Raw genomic sequence first — 18,721 nt, 5'->3', positions numbered from 1 at the left:
AATCACATTAAATTAATAAAAAATTTACAGAACAAACAATTTCTGATTCAGATCAGACAGTTATTGAAAGCATTAAACTATTGATAATTTATTTTTTTGGCATCTACTGAAAAAACTACCAATTATTAAGGGTTCGTTTGGTAGATCGATCCAGGATCATGATTTTGAATCTTGGTTCAAAATCAGTATTTATTTACAGTGATTCTGAATCATAATTCAGCATCAGTGTTTGGTTTGGATGATTCTAAATTATGATTCATAATTTAATGTGATGTTTTGACCCAGAATCACTCGTGATTCTAAAATTACTCCCTCTTGATTAAAAGTGATTTAAATCTCTGATTTTGAATCATGATTTGAACCTAAAATTGTGAATCATAATTTTATTTATAGAATTATGATTAAAATCACTCTAATTTAAATCATGATTAAAATTACTATAATTTAAATCATGATTAGAATCAACCTAATTCGGCCCCGATAAAAAAAAAAAAAACATTTTCAAAATTTGAGAGGCTCGATTGATCGTTAAGGGGTACTTATGTAATTAAGGGGAACAGATATTAGAATCTTTGAAAGTGACGTCATCTGGTTCAGTTTTCTCTTATGTCCAAAGTCCACACCAAACTCATGTAGCCCATTATTTTATGAGATTCGCATCACATGTTTGAAGCCATTAATTTACATTTCCAGATGATTTTATCAACCACGTTAGTTTCTGACCCGCATGCATAAAAAAAAAAAGCGAAAAGTGGAAGAACTAAAGATCCCTAAAGAGCCGAACGAGTAAGGGAATGTCTTTTTAAGGATCGGGGTTTTGGATTATTTCTCTTCATTTTGCTTCTTTCCTGGGTAAGGAAAAAAAAAAATCTTTTCCTGGGCTTTCACTTTTTTTTTTCCTTTTTCATTTCTGGGTTTCTTGATCTTTTCTTTGCTGTGACGAGTTTCAACACCATTTCAGACAAAACCCATTTGAGGGATTGTACTGTTATTGATTTTGGAGCATTTGATTTTTCTTTTTTTTTCTCAGTGAAAATAAGATTCTGGTGCTCTTAAAGTTGTTACTGCTACATTTTGTTTCTTGAGCTGTTTGGCTTCATGTAATTTCTGGTTTCTTGTCCGTAATTGGTATTGCAAACTGTACTGTGATTGATCAGGAAGATTTGATCTTTTAATTTATTGGAAGTCATAATTTTGGTGCTCTTGAGCTGGTTTTGCTTCATTTTAATTCTGGTTATAGTTTCGTAATTGGTGCTGCAGTTTTTACCATTTGATCTGGTTTTGTTCGCTAAGGTTTGGTTGAAAACATGTACTTGAACAAGCTTTAATATTTGGAATTGATGAACTTTTGGGTGGAAAAGCTGTTTGGCTAACCTTTAAGAGCTGAGATCTTTTTCGTATTTTCCTTGCCGGTGCATTTTGTTTCTTGATACAATTTCGTCATAAATTCCAAATGAAAATTGTGATGACACATTCTTTTGGCACTTATCAGTTCCAGAGTTGATTTTGCTGCGGATTAATGGTAGGCAGGTTTTGTTGAGAACTTATCAAAAGATTTCTTTTGCTCTTGCAAGATGCCTGCTGTGGTATGAAATGTGTATTTCAGGTTGCATATTACTTTCTGATATGTGTAAGAAATGGAAAATTAATGGTGTTCAGAATAGTCAGTAATTTAAGTTCTGTATGGTTCACACGTTCAAGTTAGTGATTTTGATTCATTGGCAGGAACTGTGTGAGAGAAGAAATGTTTGAATTCAAACTCTTTGTGAGATGAAAATGCTATAGCGGAATCAGAATCATGGGTTTAAGTATAGGAACCAAACGGGGCCTTAGTACAATTGGTGTAGATATAGGATTTTATTAGAAGAGGTTTGGGGGTATCGTGGAGGGAAGTTGTTCGACACAGAAAGTAGCTTTTGATTTCCTCTAGAAGTAGAACCGATTTATGTTCTGTTAATTTTACCTACATCTCTGTGCTGAACAAGTAAGAGCTACATTGTGAAAGTTATTATCTGAAAACTAGTTATTCAAACATACTCTGATTCTTTCTCTTATTTGCAGATTTGTCTTTTAATTTCGTTGTAATAATCTTTAGGTGGGGTAAATGAACTACGTTTTATGGCTTTTGATACAGATAGAAACGTGACGATATGGTTAATTGATTGATGACAGAATAGCAGAGAGGTGAATCAGTGGAACACCAAAGAAAAAGTTGAGCAATTAAGTTTCAAATGGCTACGAGCAGTACAAATGATGAAGACGCTGGTGAAGATGGTAATGTGTGGACTTTAAATCAGAAGATTGATCAGCCCATGGACGAAGAGGCTAGAAGGCTTAGAAATATGTACAAGGAAAAGGTATGATGTATCTGGGCTTTCTAAATATTTTAGGCTATAGATAGTATAAGTTTTATGTTTCTTATCCGAAGAAAATATTGCTTTTATTCATATGATCTGCTTTTTTATTGATGTAGAGGAAAATAATTGTAGGAAGGTTAAAGGTACAAAAACCATGGAAAGGAATATGTCAATTTAGTTGTACTCAGAAATTTACTGTTGGTTCTAAATCCTAATACTTGTTACTCAAAATAATAAATTAAAAATCCAAATATTTGGAAATTATGTTTATTCTATCACGGGTTATGTTATGAAGACGGCCAATCTATATCCTGCATTAGAATAGAAAATTTAAAGAAATTGAGCACATGATGGTACACTCAGTGGTCCTAATTTTCTTCCTTTGCTGAATTGGTTTTCTTTGGTTCAGAAATTTTCAGCAGTAATGATTCTGCAACTCGCATTCCAGAGCCTTGGTGTGGTCTATGGTGATTTAGGCACATCGCCGTTGTATGTTTTCTACAACACTTTTCCTGATGGAATTGAGGACTCGGAAGATATAATTGGAGCTTTATCCTTGATAATATATTCGCTTACTCTTATTCCACTCCTTAAGTATGTGCTAATTGTGTGTAGAGCAAATGATAATGGTCAAGGTAAATTGTTCTCAACCTATGAAGTTGCTTTCTCGTGCTTTTACTTCATATGCACTCGTTAACATTTTGAAAAAGAAAAAAGGAATTACATAGATCAGAAAGTTGCAATAATCACACTGGTGTATAATGAACAATAGATTGGTTATTTTGAAATTGGGATGGTCTTTTGGCTATTTCTTTTATATTTTTAGTTCCACTTTTCCCTCTGTTTCCATTCATTTAGAAGCTGATTTAGGTATATATTTGTCTCATCTTTGCTTATGAAATTGACTGATGAGACAACTTTCTTGACAGCAAACAGAAATTCTTGGGGAAGGAGTTTTCTCCCTATATTTAGAGGACATTGAGTCCTTCCTTTCATGCAATTATTATAAGTCATAAATAATATTTCATGTCTAAAAGCCATCTTGGATGTATGAATTTATAATCACCCTTTCTATTAAGTGAAAAGTCAGAATACGTTGTGGTCAATTTATGAAGTAAGAGAAAAGAAATGGTGGAAAAATGTTGATTTGTGAAAGTAACGGCACTAGAAGAAATTACATATGAAGGGTTCTTTGATGATTGCCCAGAAGACTACAAAAAATCAGATGAGTTCTGCAATAAATATCTTCAAGTATTCAGATTGTAATTAAATTAAATATCAATTTAAAGATTGTGCCACAGCATGTGCAAGCTGGAAATCTGATAAAGATTTTTGGGATATCAAGAACATCTACCTAAGCAAAAGTGCTGAAGTTTAAGACTATTCTCAGTTTGATCATGTCTGTGAAACTTCAAGCGACTTGATGGTGTTTCCTTTTTCATGGTTTGCTGCATAAAAATTGCTACAATATTTCTATATCAATCTTTGCTTTGTTGTGTTAGCAACTTATAGCTCTTTTGAAGGTGGGACATTCGCTATTTATTCATTACTCTGTCGACATGCAAAATTGAGGACTATTCCTAACCAAGACCGGACTGATGAGGAGCTAACAACGTATAGTCGTTCTATTTTTTCTGAAAAATCATTCGCTGCGAGAACCAAGAGATGGTTGGAGAGACATGCATTCATGAAGAATACAATGCTTATTCTTGTCCTTGTTGGCTCTTGTATGGTAATCGGGGATGGGATTCTTACTCCAGCCATATCAGGTAATTTATCAATATTCATGCCTTATTTCCGAAGCATCACAATAACCACTTGGTAGATTTTCTTCATTATCATAAATTTCAAAAAGTCAGAATACATCAATATCATTCGAGATCACGCAATCTTCCTGAACCCTTAACTTTTTGTTAATCGACGATCTCCCTGATACTCTTCAAGGGAGATTCTTTTCTCGTTTGGCTACAAAGACACTTTCTTCTAAACAGCTTGATTACAGTATATGTATATTCCAAAATTTTGCAGTTTTGTCAGCCGTTGGTGGGATTAATGTTGGCCGGTCTAGGATAAGTAACGGTATCACCCGAGCTTCTGAATTTAAATATTGTCTTCTGTTTGCGTTCTGTAGTCTGCAACTCTTTCTATGTTGCTATGTAGTTTATTGTCTAAATGAGTTTCTCTGTTTCTGTGACACAGACATAGTTGTACTTGTTGCTGTTCTTATACTAGCACTTTTGTTTAGCATTCAACACCATGGTATAGATAAAGTTGGCTCGCTTTTTGCACCAATTGTGCTCCTTTGGTTCCTCTTAATTGGTGGAATTGGCATATTCAACATTTGGAAATATGATAGCGGTGTTTTGAGAGCTTTTTCTCCTGTGTATATATACCGGTATTTTAGAAGGGGAAAGAGAGATGGTTGGACATCCCTCGGAGGCATTATGCTTAGCATAACGGGTAAAAGCTCTGGCAATAGATGCATTTCTGTTTCCCAAACCTTAATTTGGTTCATTGAGTTAAATCAGAAAAACTTATGACAATTTCTTGTGAACAATTACAGGAACAGAGGCACTTTTCGCTGACCTATCCCATTTCCCGGTTTTATCCATACAAATTGCTTTCACAGTAGTTGTATTTCCTTGTCTTCTTTTAGCCTATTCTGGACAGGCTGCATACCTCATGAAGCACTCAGACAATGTAGTTGGTGCCTTTTATCATTCTATTCCAGGTTTGTCTAATCCAATCTGTAAAACTTAAAATAAGTATGGCTATGCTTGGGGTTTTTTTAATTTTAGCAAACTTAAGTGGAAAATTTAGTTTCTCTCATACGTGTGTGTGTGTGTGTGTTATATAAAAGAAACAGAGCAATGCTTATTAATGAATAAGAAAATTCCATTCTTCATCTGGAAGATGACTCGGTTGATGTTAAGTGGCAGAAAAATCTCAGATATAGGAGATCTTGATGTTTCAGGTTAGGATGATGGTAACTAAAACATCCTCAACTTTCATAGAGTGGAGTAACTTAAAAGAGAATAAAAATGTTTTTTAGAACGAGTTTTGGATTGATGCTTCTTTCTTAATTACTTTCAGATTGCATATATTGGCCAGTTTTTATTATTGCAACTGCAGCCGCCGTTGTTGCGAGTCAGGCTACCATATCTGCAACTTTTTCATTGATCAAGCAAGCTCTTGCACTTGGCTGTTTTCCCAGAGTCAAAGTTGTACATACATCAAAGAAGTTCCTTAACCAGATTTATATTCCGGATGTTAATTGGATCCTAATGATTCTTTGCATTGCAGTAACAGCTGGCTTCAAAAATCAAAACCAAATTGGAAATGCCTCTGGTACGTATATTCTCTTATGAATATTGTGAAATTCTTTAATCTATTTTCACCCGTTTTTATGCTCACATTTAGATCCATGTGTAGCCGATTGTTTATATAGTCCTGTATTCAGGTATGCATATATGCATAACATAATCATTTTCAGTAGAATCCGTATCATTTAGAAGAACTAATTCTATGGAAATCTTTTGACAGTAGCAATCTCCTTTTATTTGTTTGCTTGTATATTCTTGATAGTGACCTGCTTACGTTACACGACATCTATATTAATGACGTGATTGTGCATTATACGCTTCATGTTGACATTTTGTATTGTCACTCAAATAAGTTTTTTGTTCGTGAAAAAAAAGCTTCTTTCTCTCATCATACCGTCTCCGTCCTATTATTAAGTTGTGTGGTTTGTCATATTTCATCCATTTCTACTGACTTCTTACCTTGCTAATTTTTACACGTTTGTACTGATTAATTATCTACTTTTTTAGTGGAATTTTGGGGTCAGTATTTAGGACAGCTGACTCGAGATTCATTATTTGGGTCCAAATCACATTTGCTTTTGTCCTTTGCGACCTCTTTGTTATTTTCTTCTTTACGTCGTTGACTGATATGAAATAGAATCTACTCCCCTTAACTGTATTCAATGATTATATATGACCTGAGTGATCAGGGACAATTTTGTTGAAAAATCCGATTCCAACACACACATTTTAGTTGTCTTGAAGTCGTGATAACATTTGAATACCCTTGAAAAGAATAAGGGCTAACTTATGTGGTATAAACTCTACATGTTACTACAGGAACAGCAGTTGTGATAGTTATGTTGGTGACCACACTGCTCATGATTTTAGTGATGATACTAGTATGGCGTTGCCATTGGATTCTTGTCTTCCTCTTCACTGTCTTATCACTGGTGGTGGAGTGCACATACTTCTCTGCTGTAGTCCTCAAGGTTAATCAAGGTGGGTGGGTCCCTCTAGTGATCTCTGCAGTATTCTTTGCCATCATGTATACTTGGCATTACAGTACGGTGAAACGCTATGAGATTGAAATGCACAGTAAGGTTTCAATGGCATGGATTCTTGGACTCGGACCCAGTTTAGGGCTAGTACGTGTACCCGGGGTAGGACTTGTGTACACTGAGCTAGCTAATGGGGTGCCTCGAATTTTCTCTCACTTCATCACGAACCTGCCTGCCATCCACAATGTTGTCGTTTTTGTCTGTGTCAAATACCTGCCCGTTTACACAGTCCCGGAGGATGAGAGATTCCTTATAAAGCGAATCGGGCCCAATGAATTCCACATCTTCCGTTGTGTTGCAAGGTATGGTTATAAAGACCTTCATAAGAAAGATTATGATTTTGAGGAGAAGCTCTTTGACACCCTTAGTACGTTTGTCCGACTTGATTCCTTAATGGAGTGTTCCGACTCTGATGACTATAGCTTGCCCGACCAACAAGACGAGCAAGCAAGTGACAACCATTTTAATACCAATGCCAACGCATCCTTGTCCAAAGTGGATTCTTCAATATCATCCGTAGATTCGATCATTCAAGTCAGTTCTCCGCCACAGCCAAGCAGCCATATAGAGATTGATGAGTTGCAATTCTTGAATGACTGTAGAGATGCAGGAGTGGTTCACATTCTGGGGAACACAGTAATCAGAGCCAGGAGGGACTCGAACTTTTGCAAGAAGATAGCTGTTGATTATATATATGCATTTCTAAAGAAAATATGCAGGGAGAACAGTTCCATGTTAAATGTGCCTCATGAGAGTCTCCTGAATGTTGGACAAGTTTTTTATGTTTAACTCTTTGCTATGAATGATAATAAGAGTGAATGAAGCTTCTCTCTCATCCCCCCCACAAAAAAAAAAAAAAAAAAACCCTTCATATTTTGAATTTGCACTCTAAAAAAGGCGAACATAATCAAGTTGAAGTGGTGGGTTTCTTCGGTTTGATTAGGTCCTGTTTATTTCGCTGATTCGAGTTTAGAATTCGAGTTTTCTATAGTAAAAAGTTCTCACAAACAATCACATTTTACTTTTTTGCTACACTAAAAAGTTCTCACATAAAGTCACATCTTAACTCGAATTAAAAACTCGAATCAACGAACTAAACGGGCCTTTTCGATAAAAAGCTTTATCTCGTAAACAGGATTTAAGTCTCTACATCCCAATGAAAAACTCGAGGAAAAATATACATTCTCGTGATTTATATTCCAAAGTCAATTTTTTTTGATAGAATTTATGTTTGGTCGACGCCTCCTAATAAATAATTTCGTAATGGGTATCTTTTTTATTTTATTTTGTTCATTCAATTCCAATATTATATAAAGAATAAAGTTAAAGACACCAATTGAAATATCATAATAGTTGTAAGCTAAGTGTCTTTTTCAAAGAAATATATAATAATATGAACGCTTTAAATGGGTTTGATGCTCGAATCATAAAAATCTAATTTCTGAAGAGCCCTTGGGGACTAGATTTCTTTTTTTTTTTTTTTTTATTTTAAAAATTTTGACCTTTCAATATCATAAAGGGAATTACTGGGCTATTTCACTTGAAGAGAATGATTTGGAGTTTTTTCAGAGTAGTATCATGCAGTACGATACACGAGATATGTCTTCCAAAAACAAGACTTTTTTTCCCAATAAGTCAATCCATTTGGGGCCTCATTCTTTATCAAGACGTTGCCTACTATCACTTTTGAAGAAGGATAATAAGAGATGAACCACGAAATGCAAAATGGAGTAAACAAATTGGTTCCAGATTAGACTTCTAAACTTATTAAGGACTCGTTTAGTTCGTTGATTTGAGTTTTTAATTCGAATTGAGATGCGATTTTATGTGAGTTTTTTACTGTAGTAAAAAAATTAAATGTAACTGTCTGAAAACTTTTTACTGTAATAAAATTTAAATTTTAAACTCGAATCAGTGAAATAAACGGAGCATAAATTAAACCTCACAGTGTTACTTGATTCTGAATCCTAATCTAGGGTTATGCTGAGCAGTAGGCATTATACTTCATAGAAGAAGATAATACAAAGTTGCCGCTTTTAAATTAAGCTTTGGAAGTACATCTGGAAAAGAGAATTTGATCAGGATGTTCCTTTTTTGTTTTGACAAATGTTATCATCCTATCTTCTCAATAGGTGATTTTTTTTTTCTTTTTGAGAAAAAAAAAAATCAAATAGAATCATGCATATTCGCGGTCCAGCACTTTCATAGTACACAGAGCACATCAAGACTATTTCACCTTTTATTTTTCCTAGCATTCACATCCATTTTCTTCTTATTTAATTTTTTTTAAGCTTTTTACGATAGACTCATTATGTATTTTCTAAATGCTAAATTTAGTTAAAACCACATTAAATAAAAAATATGTAAAATTAATGGAATGTGATATATATTTAGATCTCGTTCATTTCACTTATTTGAGTTTTTAGTTTTAAATTTTTACAATTAAAATTTTTTAAAAAATATCACATCTAACTTTTTATGTTACAGTTAAAAATTTTCAAAAAATGTCACATCTTAACTCGAATTAAAAACTAAAATCTGCAAAATAAACGAAACCCTAATAGTTCAAACAAAGCCCCATCAGCAGTATCTTTTCCTTTCTTCCTCCCTCTCTCTCTCTCTCTCTCTCTAAGATTTAACTCTAAACACGCACACCAAGAGTTAATGTAGATTCATGCCAAGTTCTCTTTCACAGTACATACCCACAAGTTGTAAGTAAACGCAACGAAAAAATAAGACTTTGGTGTTGGCTCATCGGGATAGAGGTAGGCAAAAAAGAGACTTTTATCGCTTTCAAATATTTATTGTTTCAGAGAAAAAAATGAACAATTTTGTTTATTTTAAAGATTAGCCCATTCCATATTCGCAGTTGAGTTTGTAAAGTGCCATCACTAGAAAGGGAGAGATAATTTTGGAGGAGAAATTAGTTAATTTTCCACTATGTAATCCACAAATTAATCTCTTCAAAAAAAAAAAAAAAAAGCATCTGCAGAAGAATTTAATAATAATAATTAGAAAAAATCTGCAACATATTATGTTAATTAACACATCTTGTTTAGTGACATTCTTCTGTTCTGCTTGTTCCATATAATATAATGTCATTGCCAGCTAAGAGTGAACTTGCAACTTTACACAATTAATAACAACAACAACAACAACAAATAATAATAATAATAATAACCTTATTGCATATTTGCCCTTGCTCGTGAGAGATAAAACTTTATACAATTTCATCCAAAGTTTCTGCATGAAGAATTCTAATGTCCATAGTCCTGAAGGTAAGCGTGTATTCTTATCAGCATTCTGCCAATAATCTACCATAACTCTATGCTAGCAACACAAAAAGAAATTGGCATTTACAGTATGATTACAAGGAATGAGGTATAAGAAATATAGACGATAATACAAAAAGAAGTTAGACAAAGAAAATTTGCCCAACATTCAATAGACTCTCATGAGGAACATTGAATATCACACTATTCTCTCTGCATATCTTCCTAAGGAAAGCATATATATAATCAACAGCTATCTTCTTATAGAACCTTGAATCCCTCCTTGCTCTCACCACTGTATTTCCCAATATGTGCACCACTCCGGCATCTCTACAACTATTCAAAAATTCTAGCTCATCGACCTCAGTTTGGTAGCTCACCTGCCCTGACGACCCGACTGTACTGCTGTTCATGTGTACCGGAGATTTACTGGGCACAATTGAATCTACTGACGAGATGGTAAGGTTGGGGGAAGTTGTGTTGCAGTCGTTGTTCAAGAGGCCCTCTCGTGACTGCTCCGTTTGCTGGCCATAAACACTGTACTCATCCGAGTCTGAGCAGCCTTCCATCATGGCCTCGAGCCTTACGAATATAAAAAGGCTATCGAAAAGCTTCTTCTCAAAATCGTCATCTTTCTTGTGGAGGTCTCTGTAGCCATATCTTGCAACACAACGGAACATGTGGAAGTTCTTAGGTCCGATTCTCTTAACGAGGAATCTCTCTTCCTCTGGGACAGTGTAAACAGGAAGGTACTTCACACAGACGAAGACAACAACAGAGTGGATGGCTGGTAGGTTGGTGATGAAGTGGGAGAATATGTGAGGAACCCCACTAGCAAGTTCAGTATACACAAGTCCTATACCAGGGACCCGAACTAGCCCTAAACTCGGGCCAAGTCCAAGAATCCATGCCATTGAGACCTTACTATGCATTTCAAACTCATAACGTTTTACCGTGCCATAATGCCAAACATACATAATGAGAAGAAAGGCTGCAGCGATCACAAGCGGAACCCACCCACCTTGGTCGACCTTGAAAAGTACCGCAGAAAAGTAAGTGCCCTCCACAAGCAGTGATAAACCAGTGAAGATCACGACTATTAGCCAATGGCACCGCCAGACCAAAATCATGATTAGTGTCATAAGAAATGTGGTGACAAGCATGACTACCACGACAGCCGTCCCTGTTGTGACATAAAAATATCATGCAATCAGTTCAGGCATGATGTAAGATGAGAAGTGCTCAAATTGGAAGACAACTTATTTAAAAAAGAAAAAAAAAAAACCTTATTGAGATTGCATCAGCATCAGCATTTGCAATTAAAACACAATACAAAAACTGAAAGAAAGCCCCTCAATCCCTAATCAACAGAGAAATCATGTAATCTTTAACTGTTTCTAGCTGAATTTTGTTTTGGTCGTAGTGAGAAAGTAATGGATTAGGTTTTTTTCAAGAGGATCCAAAGATGATATCTATTATCCTAAATTCTTAAAGACGCTCCATAACTCCGCATTACACAAACAATCTCTTCAACAGCACTCATAGCATTTTTTTTTTTTATAAGAAACGAAAATACAAAGACTAAAACTAACGACAACACCAGGACTCCCAACACCCCATAACATCTTTCCAGTAAAGAACAATCAAAGACAAAGGAAAATCCTTAAAAGCTTTAACCGTCAAAACCCACAAAAAAGCTGAAAAGTTAATCCTCTCCAACTAGTCCTTCACTTCCATTACCTTTTCTTCAAAAATCCTGGCATTCCTTTTCATCCAAATCATCCAAATCATCCAAACTATACAAGTATTTTGAAGACATGCCTGTGCATATACCATTATTTTCTGTTTCCCCAGCTCAAATATGCCTTTAATGCTATCAGATATTGCATCTTTTGGAGTTCAGAAGTGTTCGATATTGTACTTTCTATAAGTTATCCAAAACACTACAACAGTAATTAGGCTAAATGGTCTAAGAGACTAATCTTAAAAGAATCTAGCTTCTTAGGTTTAAGACAGATACATGTTGCGTCAGTGAGCCCATTAACAATGCCATTATTATAAAACTCTGACCAAGATCATCTACAAGAACCTCAAAGCATTTCTTAAAAATATCCAAAGTCATGAAGGCACGGCAATTTATCTGCAAAAATCAAGCACCACCCGCCACACAATGTCGGTCATCATCAACCATCTTCCAGCTCTCTGCGTAATTCTTCTCTTTCTCATTTTTCTACGCTCTCTCTATTTTTCTCTCTACAATTCATTCTTTCTTGGTCCTGCTCCTGCCTCAGGTTACTTTTAAGCTTTTAGTGAGTTTGAAAACTAATATTTTGAGAAAACTACATTCTGACAGTAAGTCTAGTCGCTTCAGCCCTTTGTAAATGTCAAGCGAAGTGTGGCATGAGAGGACTTGTACTTCAACAGGGAAAGGTTGGTGACAATGGTTAAGAAATTTAGGTGTCGGGCTCTCCCAAAAGGCCTCTCATTGTGTAAGTTAACCACAATATTACACACACATATTTTACACGACTTATAATAATAACATGACCTTGCACGCAGAACTACGTATACGTGAACAAATATATGAATTGGAAATTCTTTAAAATATAGCTGAGGACAAGCTTACCATAAGCATTTGCTATTTGGTTTTGGTTTTTGAATCCAGCAGTCACAGCAATACATAGAATCATAAGGATCCAGTTGATATCTGGCACATATATCTGGCCAAGAAAGTTCTTTGAAGTATGTACAACTTTAACTCTCGGAAAACAGCCATGTGCAAGAGCCTGCTTAATTATTGAAAAAGTCGCAGATATTGTCGCCTGGCTTGCAACAATAGCTGCTGCAGTTGCAACAAGCAACACAGGCCAATATATAGTTCCTGCCGTGTAAGAAACATAAACATCCGTCAGACATGATGTACTTAACTACGAGATATTCCATTTTTCCATTATATCCTATATTTCTCCCAGTAATATTGACAGTTCAGAGAAACAAGAGAACCCAAACTTGGTAGGCTTAAAAAAGTGAATGATTAAATATCTCCTCATGTCATTACCATATATATCTTTTTGGTTTGGAGGTCTAAATTTAAAAAGTATGCTTCATTCTACTTTCCACATGAAATCAGGATCGGGCGGCATGAGTAAATTAAAGCTCAGACAGTTTTGGGTGAACACAAGGAAAACCTTGAGTTTTCATACTAGTTACAAATAAGGAAGTTGAAAATCATCACTTAATTGACCGTGTTTCGTAACTTCCTTTTCTACCCAAAAATCTTCAATAAAGTTATAAGACGATTTGGTGGAATTTATCAAATAACATGATAACAATCACGCTACAAGTTGAAACAAAGATTACCACAAACCTGGAATAGAATAGTAAAATGCATCAACTACATGTTCATGATTTTGCATAAGGTACGCAGCTTGTCCAGAATAGGCTAGGAGGAGGCACGGGAACACGACTGCAATGAAAGCAATCTGAACAGCTAAAACCGGAAAATGGGCTAGGTCAGCAAAAAGTGCCTCTGTCCCTGTAATAATTCACAGCATGTCATCAGAATAAAAATTAGAACGTTTTTTTTATGCTTTTACCACAGAATGCAAGTAACAGAAAAAATAAAATATCAAAAACGGGATCCAGAAACTTTACCTGTTATGCTAAGCATTATACCTCCAAGGGAGGTCCATTTATTTTTCCCATTCTTTTTAAAATACCGATATATATATACGGGTGAGAAAGCCTTGAGAACGCTGCTGTCATATTTCCAGATGTTATACATGCCAATACCTCCAATCAAGAGAAACCACAGCAGCACGATTGGAGCAAAGAGCCAACCAACTCTATCTGTACCATAGTGTTGCATGCTAAACAGGCCTACTAATATAATGGCCGCAACAAGTATAACGATATCTGTTCCACAATAGCCAAAGGCAACCACTAAGAACATATCAAAAAAACATAATATATATATATATATATGATGTATATATATTTATATGAAGAAGATAATAGAGTTACAGAAGAAGATAATAGAGTTACAGAAGCAGAATACCAAGCATAAGAAATTGATTAGTTACAGGAGTATGGCAATACCAGGGTTCATACTGGGGCCTTTTACTTTGATCCCACCAACAGCAGACAAAACTGCACAAGAATAGCACAGTTAACCATTCACTACAAAAGGAGAAAATGGCAGTAATACAAATTTAAGAAATACAACAAGTAAGCTTTTGACGGGCTGAGTCATTTTATTTCAATTTAAATACCTTTCCTGGCTCCCAAGAAAAGAAAAAAAAAATTTGAAACCAAATTTTTTGGTTAAAACTTTAGATCAATCAAGTTTAGTAGTATTAACAACTATGGTTACAGAAAATTAAAAAAAAAAAAGTAAATAAAAAACTAGGGTCCTTTACATATATGGAATGATAACATATATGAAACATGAGGAAAACACTACAAGATAGAGGTTTCGTAGGAGGAGTTTAACTTGATGAATGGTTGTTGAATCTCAAAAACTAAGCCTTGCCCGCTAATTGCTAAAATTATACTTTAACTGTTTGTTTATAGGACAGTGAAACTTATGAACTTAAAAATTCAAATTGAGAGAGAGAGAAATGGAAGAAAAATAAAACAAGAATGCACCATGGTCGCAGCCTTTATAACTTATCTTCAACAACTGATAGACCTATTCCAGAGAATGAGATAGAATATTTTTACTCAACGGCAAGCACTGAAGTTCTTTTTTTTTTTTTGATACAAAACGGGATTGAACCCGCAATTCTCCAATTACACTGCGGTATCAAGACTTAAGTAGTCTTTCTTCAGTAAGTAAATACCAAATTTACAAGGTGCAAACACTGCTCAAAAAGACGCCACTCGTGGTCCATGCAAAAAGGCAGGTATTTGGTAAGAGGGGTTTCATTTAGAAACTAATTGTTGCGTCCTATTCGCTAATGATGCTTCTCTTAATCCTATAGCATTCATAGTCTTTTTTGTTTCCAGAGGAATCCTTTTCCTCTGAAGTTCACTGTTCCTATTTAAAAAAGGAATAAATAATGCTGCTCTTAGTTCTTGCATAGGGCAGTGAAACTTGCAAACACATGAAAATTGAATCACGGCATTTATCGCTTATCTTCAACATCATAGATATCTGTTCCTAGAAGCAAGATAGAACATTTTGACATGCAACGCAAAGAATGAACTTATCCAGCTACTGCATCTGATATGAGGATTTCAAGTATCCTCCTTAACAGTTTACATCTCTCCTAGCCAACCAGGTAACTTTTCCATCAAAATTGAATTTCTTTGACCTATATAGGCCCTATTATGTGTGTCCAGGTAGAGTAAAAACATAAAAACCAAAGTCTCCGATCCTTAAAGATTGATGTTCATGGTAAGTCCAAATGGGTGGTACCTCAATAAACTAACTTGAACAGTCTAGGCTCCTCTTGTTGCTGGTTCTCCGGCAGGTGACATGACTCTGGTGAAACCCAATTAGGGATGCAACCAAAAGAAGAAGAAAAAAATCACAAATTTCCATTGCACTACTGGGCCTTTCTTGATTCCTCTCCTATGTTTACTTCTTTTCTCAACTAGGTAGAATCAATGGCCTGTGATCCCAACAACTCCTTTTCGTCAAATATTACTCGACTATCTGTGATCCACAAACTCTTTTTCGTTGAATATTACTCGACTTTATATCATCTAAATTGCATGCGTGGTGTGCCCTGGTCTTGATTGCTTGGTTGTAAGTTATTTTTCATGGAAATTGAGTTGAATTTCAAGCATCACTCTTCACCTTCACCGTATGTTAACTATAAAGACCTATCATGATCTTGCTTTGTTCTTGTTATTTAAAAATATGTGATCATATCTGCTAATTAAAGAAAATTTGATTCCACAATTTTGTTCCAATTATCATAAGTGCTTCTAGGATGCTATCAAATCGTTTGTTTGTGCAGACATGCCTATAAGCATGCTAACTTGAGTGAAGTAGACTACCTTAAATAACAAATTTTCAGAAGAATATATTGCTCTACAGGAAAGATCATTTCAACAGATGAATATCTAAAACTTCAGGATTAAGAATAAATACCAGATATAGCTGGAGTCAAAATTCCATCCCCAACCACCATGCAAGTGCCCAAAAGGACAAGAAGAAGAAGTGCAGTTTTCCTGGACGTATGTCCTTCCAACCATCTCTTGGTTTTTGCAGCATAAGACTGTTCACGAAAAGTAGAACGACTATATGTAGTTAGCTCTTCATCGGTCCTGTGTTGATTGGGAATAATTTTAACTTTTGCATGACGACATAGCAAGGAATAGAGAGCAAATGTTCCACCTGCACAGCATTAACCATAAGTTTTGCATTCCTGAAGACAACAAAAAGGATAAAACTGCAAATACATTCAGTTAAGACAACTGATTAAATAGGATCTATGATACTATGTCAAGAAAGATCTATTTTTTCAGAAGTACCCATAAATTTATACTTTTCATTTCCTATTCCAAGTCATACATGTGCATGTTTGTGTGCTATTGAACAGATCGCCCCCAACCCCCCCCCCCCAAAAAAAAAAAAGTGAAAGGGAAAAAGGTAAAATCGATCCTGCAAGGTGCCGAAGGAACTAGTAAGAAGTAGCATAACTTATTGCAGGTACAGATCAATCAAAACCTCATACATCCTAAATGTACGATCCATCCAGCTAAGAAATTGAAAATAATAATTGATAATGATGCTCTATACCTTTCATAGGTCAATGATATCACACTACAAAATAGATGAAAAGGCAGAGGAGCATATTTCTTGCTTATACCAAGTAGACAGAAGTAGACAGCAATCCCAGCTAGTGGTTAAAAAAAGAGGCAACAAATTCCTTCTATTCAACATACAATTCAATGAAGATTCAGAAAATTCTGCAAAGCAAATCAACATGGAGAGCTCAGTTTACCTTGACCATTGTCATTCGCCTTACAGACAACAACGACATACTTAAGCAGCGGTATGAGAGTAAGAGAGTATATAATCAATGAGAGAGCACCAATCACATCCTCTGGATCTTCTACTTTGCCAGGAAACGTATTGTTAAAGACATACAAAGGAGAAGTGCCCAAATCTCCAAAAACCACTCCAAGACTTTGGAACGCAAACCGCAGAAGCAATAACACAGAAAATTTCTGAACGAATCACAACCGTATTAGCAAAGAAGACAAGACTACCAACTACAAAATAACAATTCCTTCATTCATCACACAGCATACTACTACAACACTCATAAGTAAATCCAGCATAATAAAGCCACCAACAATCACACTTAATACACAACTATCTCTTATATCCCAAGCTACAATAACCTTGAGTAAAGCACAGTGTAATTCATAAAGAGATTAACCTTCTTTAAATTTCATAAAATTAAATCTGAAGATTGTTAATTGTGTGTGTTTCAGAGATAGAAAGAAAGAGTGAGAAAGTTGAAATATAACCTTTTCTCTGTACATATTTCTGAGCCTCCCAGCCTCCTCATCCATTGGCTGATCAAGCTTCTGATCCAAAACCCACATACTCCCTTTATTCTCAGTTTCTTGATCATCTTCCACTCTTGAATCCATCTACTTAAAACTTAATTCAATTGATTCAAAACCTTCCCCAAAAACCAAAAACAAAAAACAAAATCTTTCCCCTACTAATACCCTCAATAAATTACAAATACAGTGTCTAATCCAGATCTTCAAATATTGCACTTCACTTAAAATCCATGCTCAATTGATCCCACAAATCAAAACTCACTCAAATTCAATAAAGAAAACGCAAAAAAAAAAAAAAAAGTCTCAATATTATCACATGACGCTAAATCTCCAATAAACAGTTTTTTCATCAACTGAAAAGTTTCAGAGAAGAATAACAAAAAACCAAAAACAGAGCCTGATAATACCTGAACCTCAATTATGTTCCAACAAACAAACCCATATACCAAAACTGAGCAGGAAAAGAAAAAACACGCCAAAAAGAGAGGGAGAGACCCACTTAAGGATAATAACAGCTCAAGAACACCTCATCCGTTCAATGAATTATGTGAAAACAGACAAAAAAATTTAAAAAACTAGTATTTATTAACTTATCGATGAAATTCCTCAAGTGGGGTCAGAAGGGTACGAGCCAAAAGGGATCAAAATTCAATCTTAATTAAACTCATCAAAAATCAAAGGCGACCCAGATGGCCGAAACGGAAAAGATGAAGGAAAATGGCAGAGGAAAAACAGGGTAAGTCGGTTTTCCAGAGATAACAAAAGGCGAACCAGAAATGAAGTACTCTTTCTTTGCAGGTTTTACCAGGCTGCTTTTGGCAGTTTATTCATTCATATACATAATTAACCAAAAAACAGAGCTTTTGAGGTTTTTTTTTTTGTTTTTCGAAGGTGTTAAAGCCAGACGAATCATCCTCCGCAAATTACACGAGAGAGACGTAAGAGAGAGAGAGAGATTGTTATACCCGGAAGTATTATTATTTTCTGCAGGCCACGTTAGAGTAGCGGGGCGGCTCCAGAAGTGGGGTTCAATAAATTAGAAAATTAAAAATAAATAAAATAAAATTCGTGACACTTGATTTTTTTTTTTTTTTTTAAAAAAGAGTTATTTTCAAAGGTAAGATTACATATGGAAATAATAAAATTCTTGGCTATTCATTTATGATTATAAGAACTGTATAGAGGCCATTATGATTATG

At 35.1% G+C, this 18,721-nt stretch overlaps 2 protein-coding genes across 3 annotated transcripts; one reads left to right on the top strand and one right to left on the bottom strand.

The window, feature by feature from the left end:
* The first annotated feature begins 681 nt into the window (after positions 1-681).
* LOC21401482 (potassium transporter 11) lies at positions 682-7,555 on the top strand. Of its 2 annotated transcripts, none has more exons than XM_024174358.1 (9): positions 682-852; positions 2,173-2,357; positions 2,767-2,992; positions 3,881-4,126; positions 4,386-4,436; positions 4,557-4,817; positions 4,921-5,088; positions 5,451-5,705; positions 6,500-7,555. In XM_024174358.1, the coding sequence occupies exons 2-9, from the start codon at positions 2,232-2,234 to the stop codon at positions 7,507-7,509; spliced, it is 2,343 nt and encodes a 780-aa protein (XP_024030126.1). In that variant the 5' UTR covers positions 682-852; positions 2,173-2,231; the 3' UTR covers positions 7,510-7,555. The 2 variants fall into 2 exon arrangements, with proteins under 2 accessions (XP_024030126.1, XP_024030127.1); XM_024174359.1 differs by having other exon boundaries at positions 2,135-2,357.
* A 2,327-nt stretch (positions 7,556-9,882) lies between these two features.
* Positions 9,883-18,453, bottom strand: LOC21401481 (potassium transporter 11). Its single transcript, XM_024174360.1, has 8 exons — positions 17,481-18,453; positions 16,949-17,174; positions 16,093-16,338; positions 14,091-14,141; positions 13,647-13,907; positions 13,360-13,527; positions 12,619-12,873; positions 9,883-11,175 (listed from the first exon to the last, which is right to left on the bottom strand). The coding sequence occupies exons 1-8, from the start codon at positions 17,604-17,606 to the stop codon at positions 10,136-10,138; spliced, it is 2,373 nt and encodes a 790-aa protein (XP_024030128.1). The 5' UTR covers positions 17,607-18,453; the 3' UTR covers positions 9,883-10,135.
* Positions 18,454-18,721: the final 268 nt, after the last annotated feature.

Source organism: Morus notabilis, unplaced genomic scaffold (genome assembly GCF_000414095.1).
Source record: "Morus notabilis unplaced genomic scaffold, ASM41409v2 Scaffold96, whole genome shotgun sequence".
In the NCBI taxonomy this organism is placed as follows: domain Eukaryota; kingdom Viridiplantae; phylum Streptophyta; class Magnoliopsida; order Rosales; family Moraceae; genus Morus; species Morus notabilis.
This window is presented reverse-complemented; position numbering and strand designations above follow the sequence as displayed.

Coding starts and splice junctions, on each gene's coding strand:
- LOC21401482 (XM_024174358.1), top strand. CDS start 2,232: ATGGCTACGAGCAGTACAAATGATGAAGACGCTGGTGAAGATGGTAAT. Junction 2,358..2,766: donor GAAATATGTACAAGGAAAAG/GTATGATGTATC, acceptor TCTTTGGTTCAG/AAATTTTCAGCAGTAATGAT. Junction 4,818..4,920: donor CATTATGCTTAGCATAACGG/GTAAAAGCTCTG, acceptor GAACAATTACAG/GAACAGAGGCACTTTTCGCT.
- LOC21401481 (XM_024174360.1), bottom strand. CDS start 17,606: ATGGATTCAAGAGTGGAAGATGATCAAGAAACTGAGAATAAAGGGAGT. Junction 14,142..16,092: donor TTTGACTCCAGCTATATCTG/GTATTTATTCTT, acceptor ATTCTTGTGCAG/TTTTGTCTGCTGTTGGTGGG. Junction 12,874..13,359: donor ATTTTACTATTCTATTCCAG/GTTTGTGGTAAT, acceptor CTTACACGGCAG/GAACTATATATTGGCCTGTG.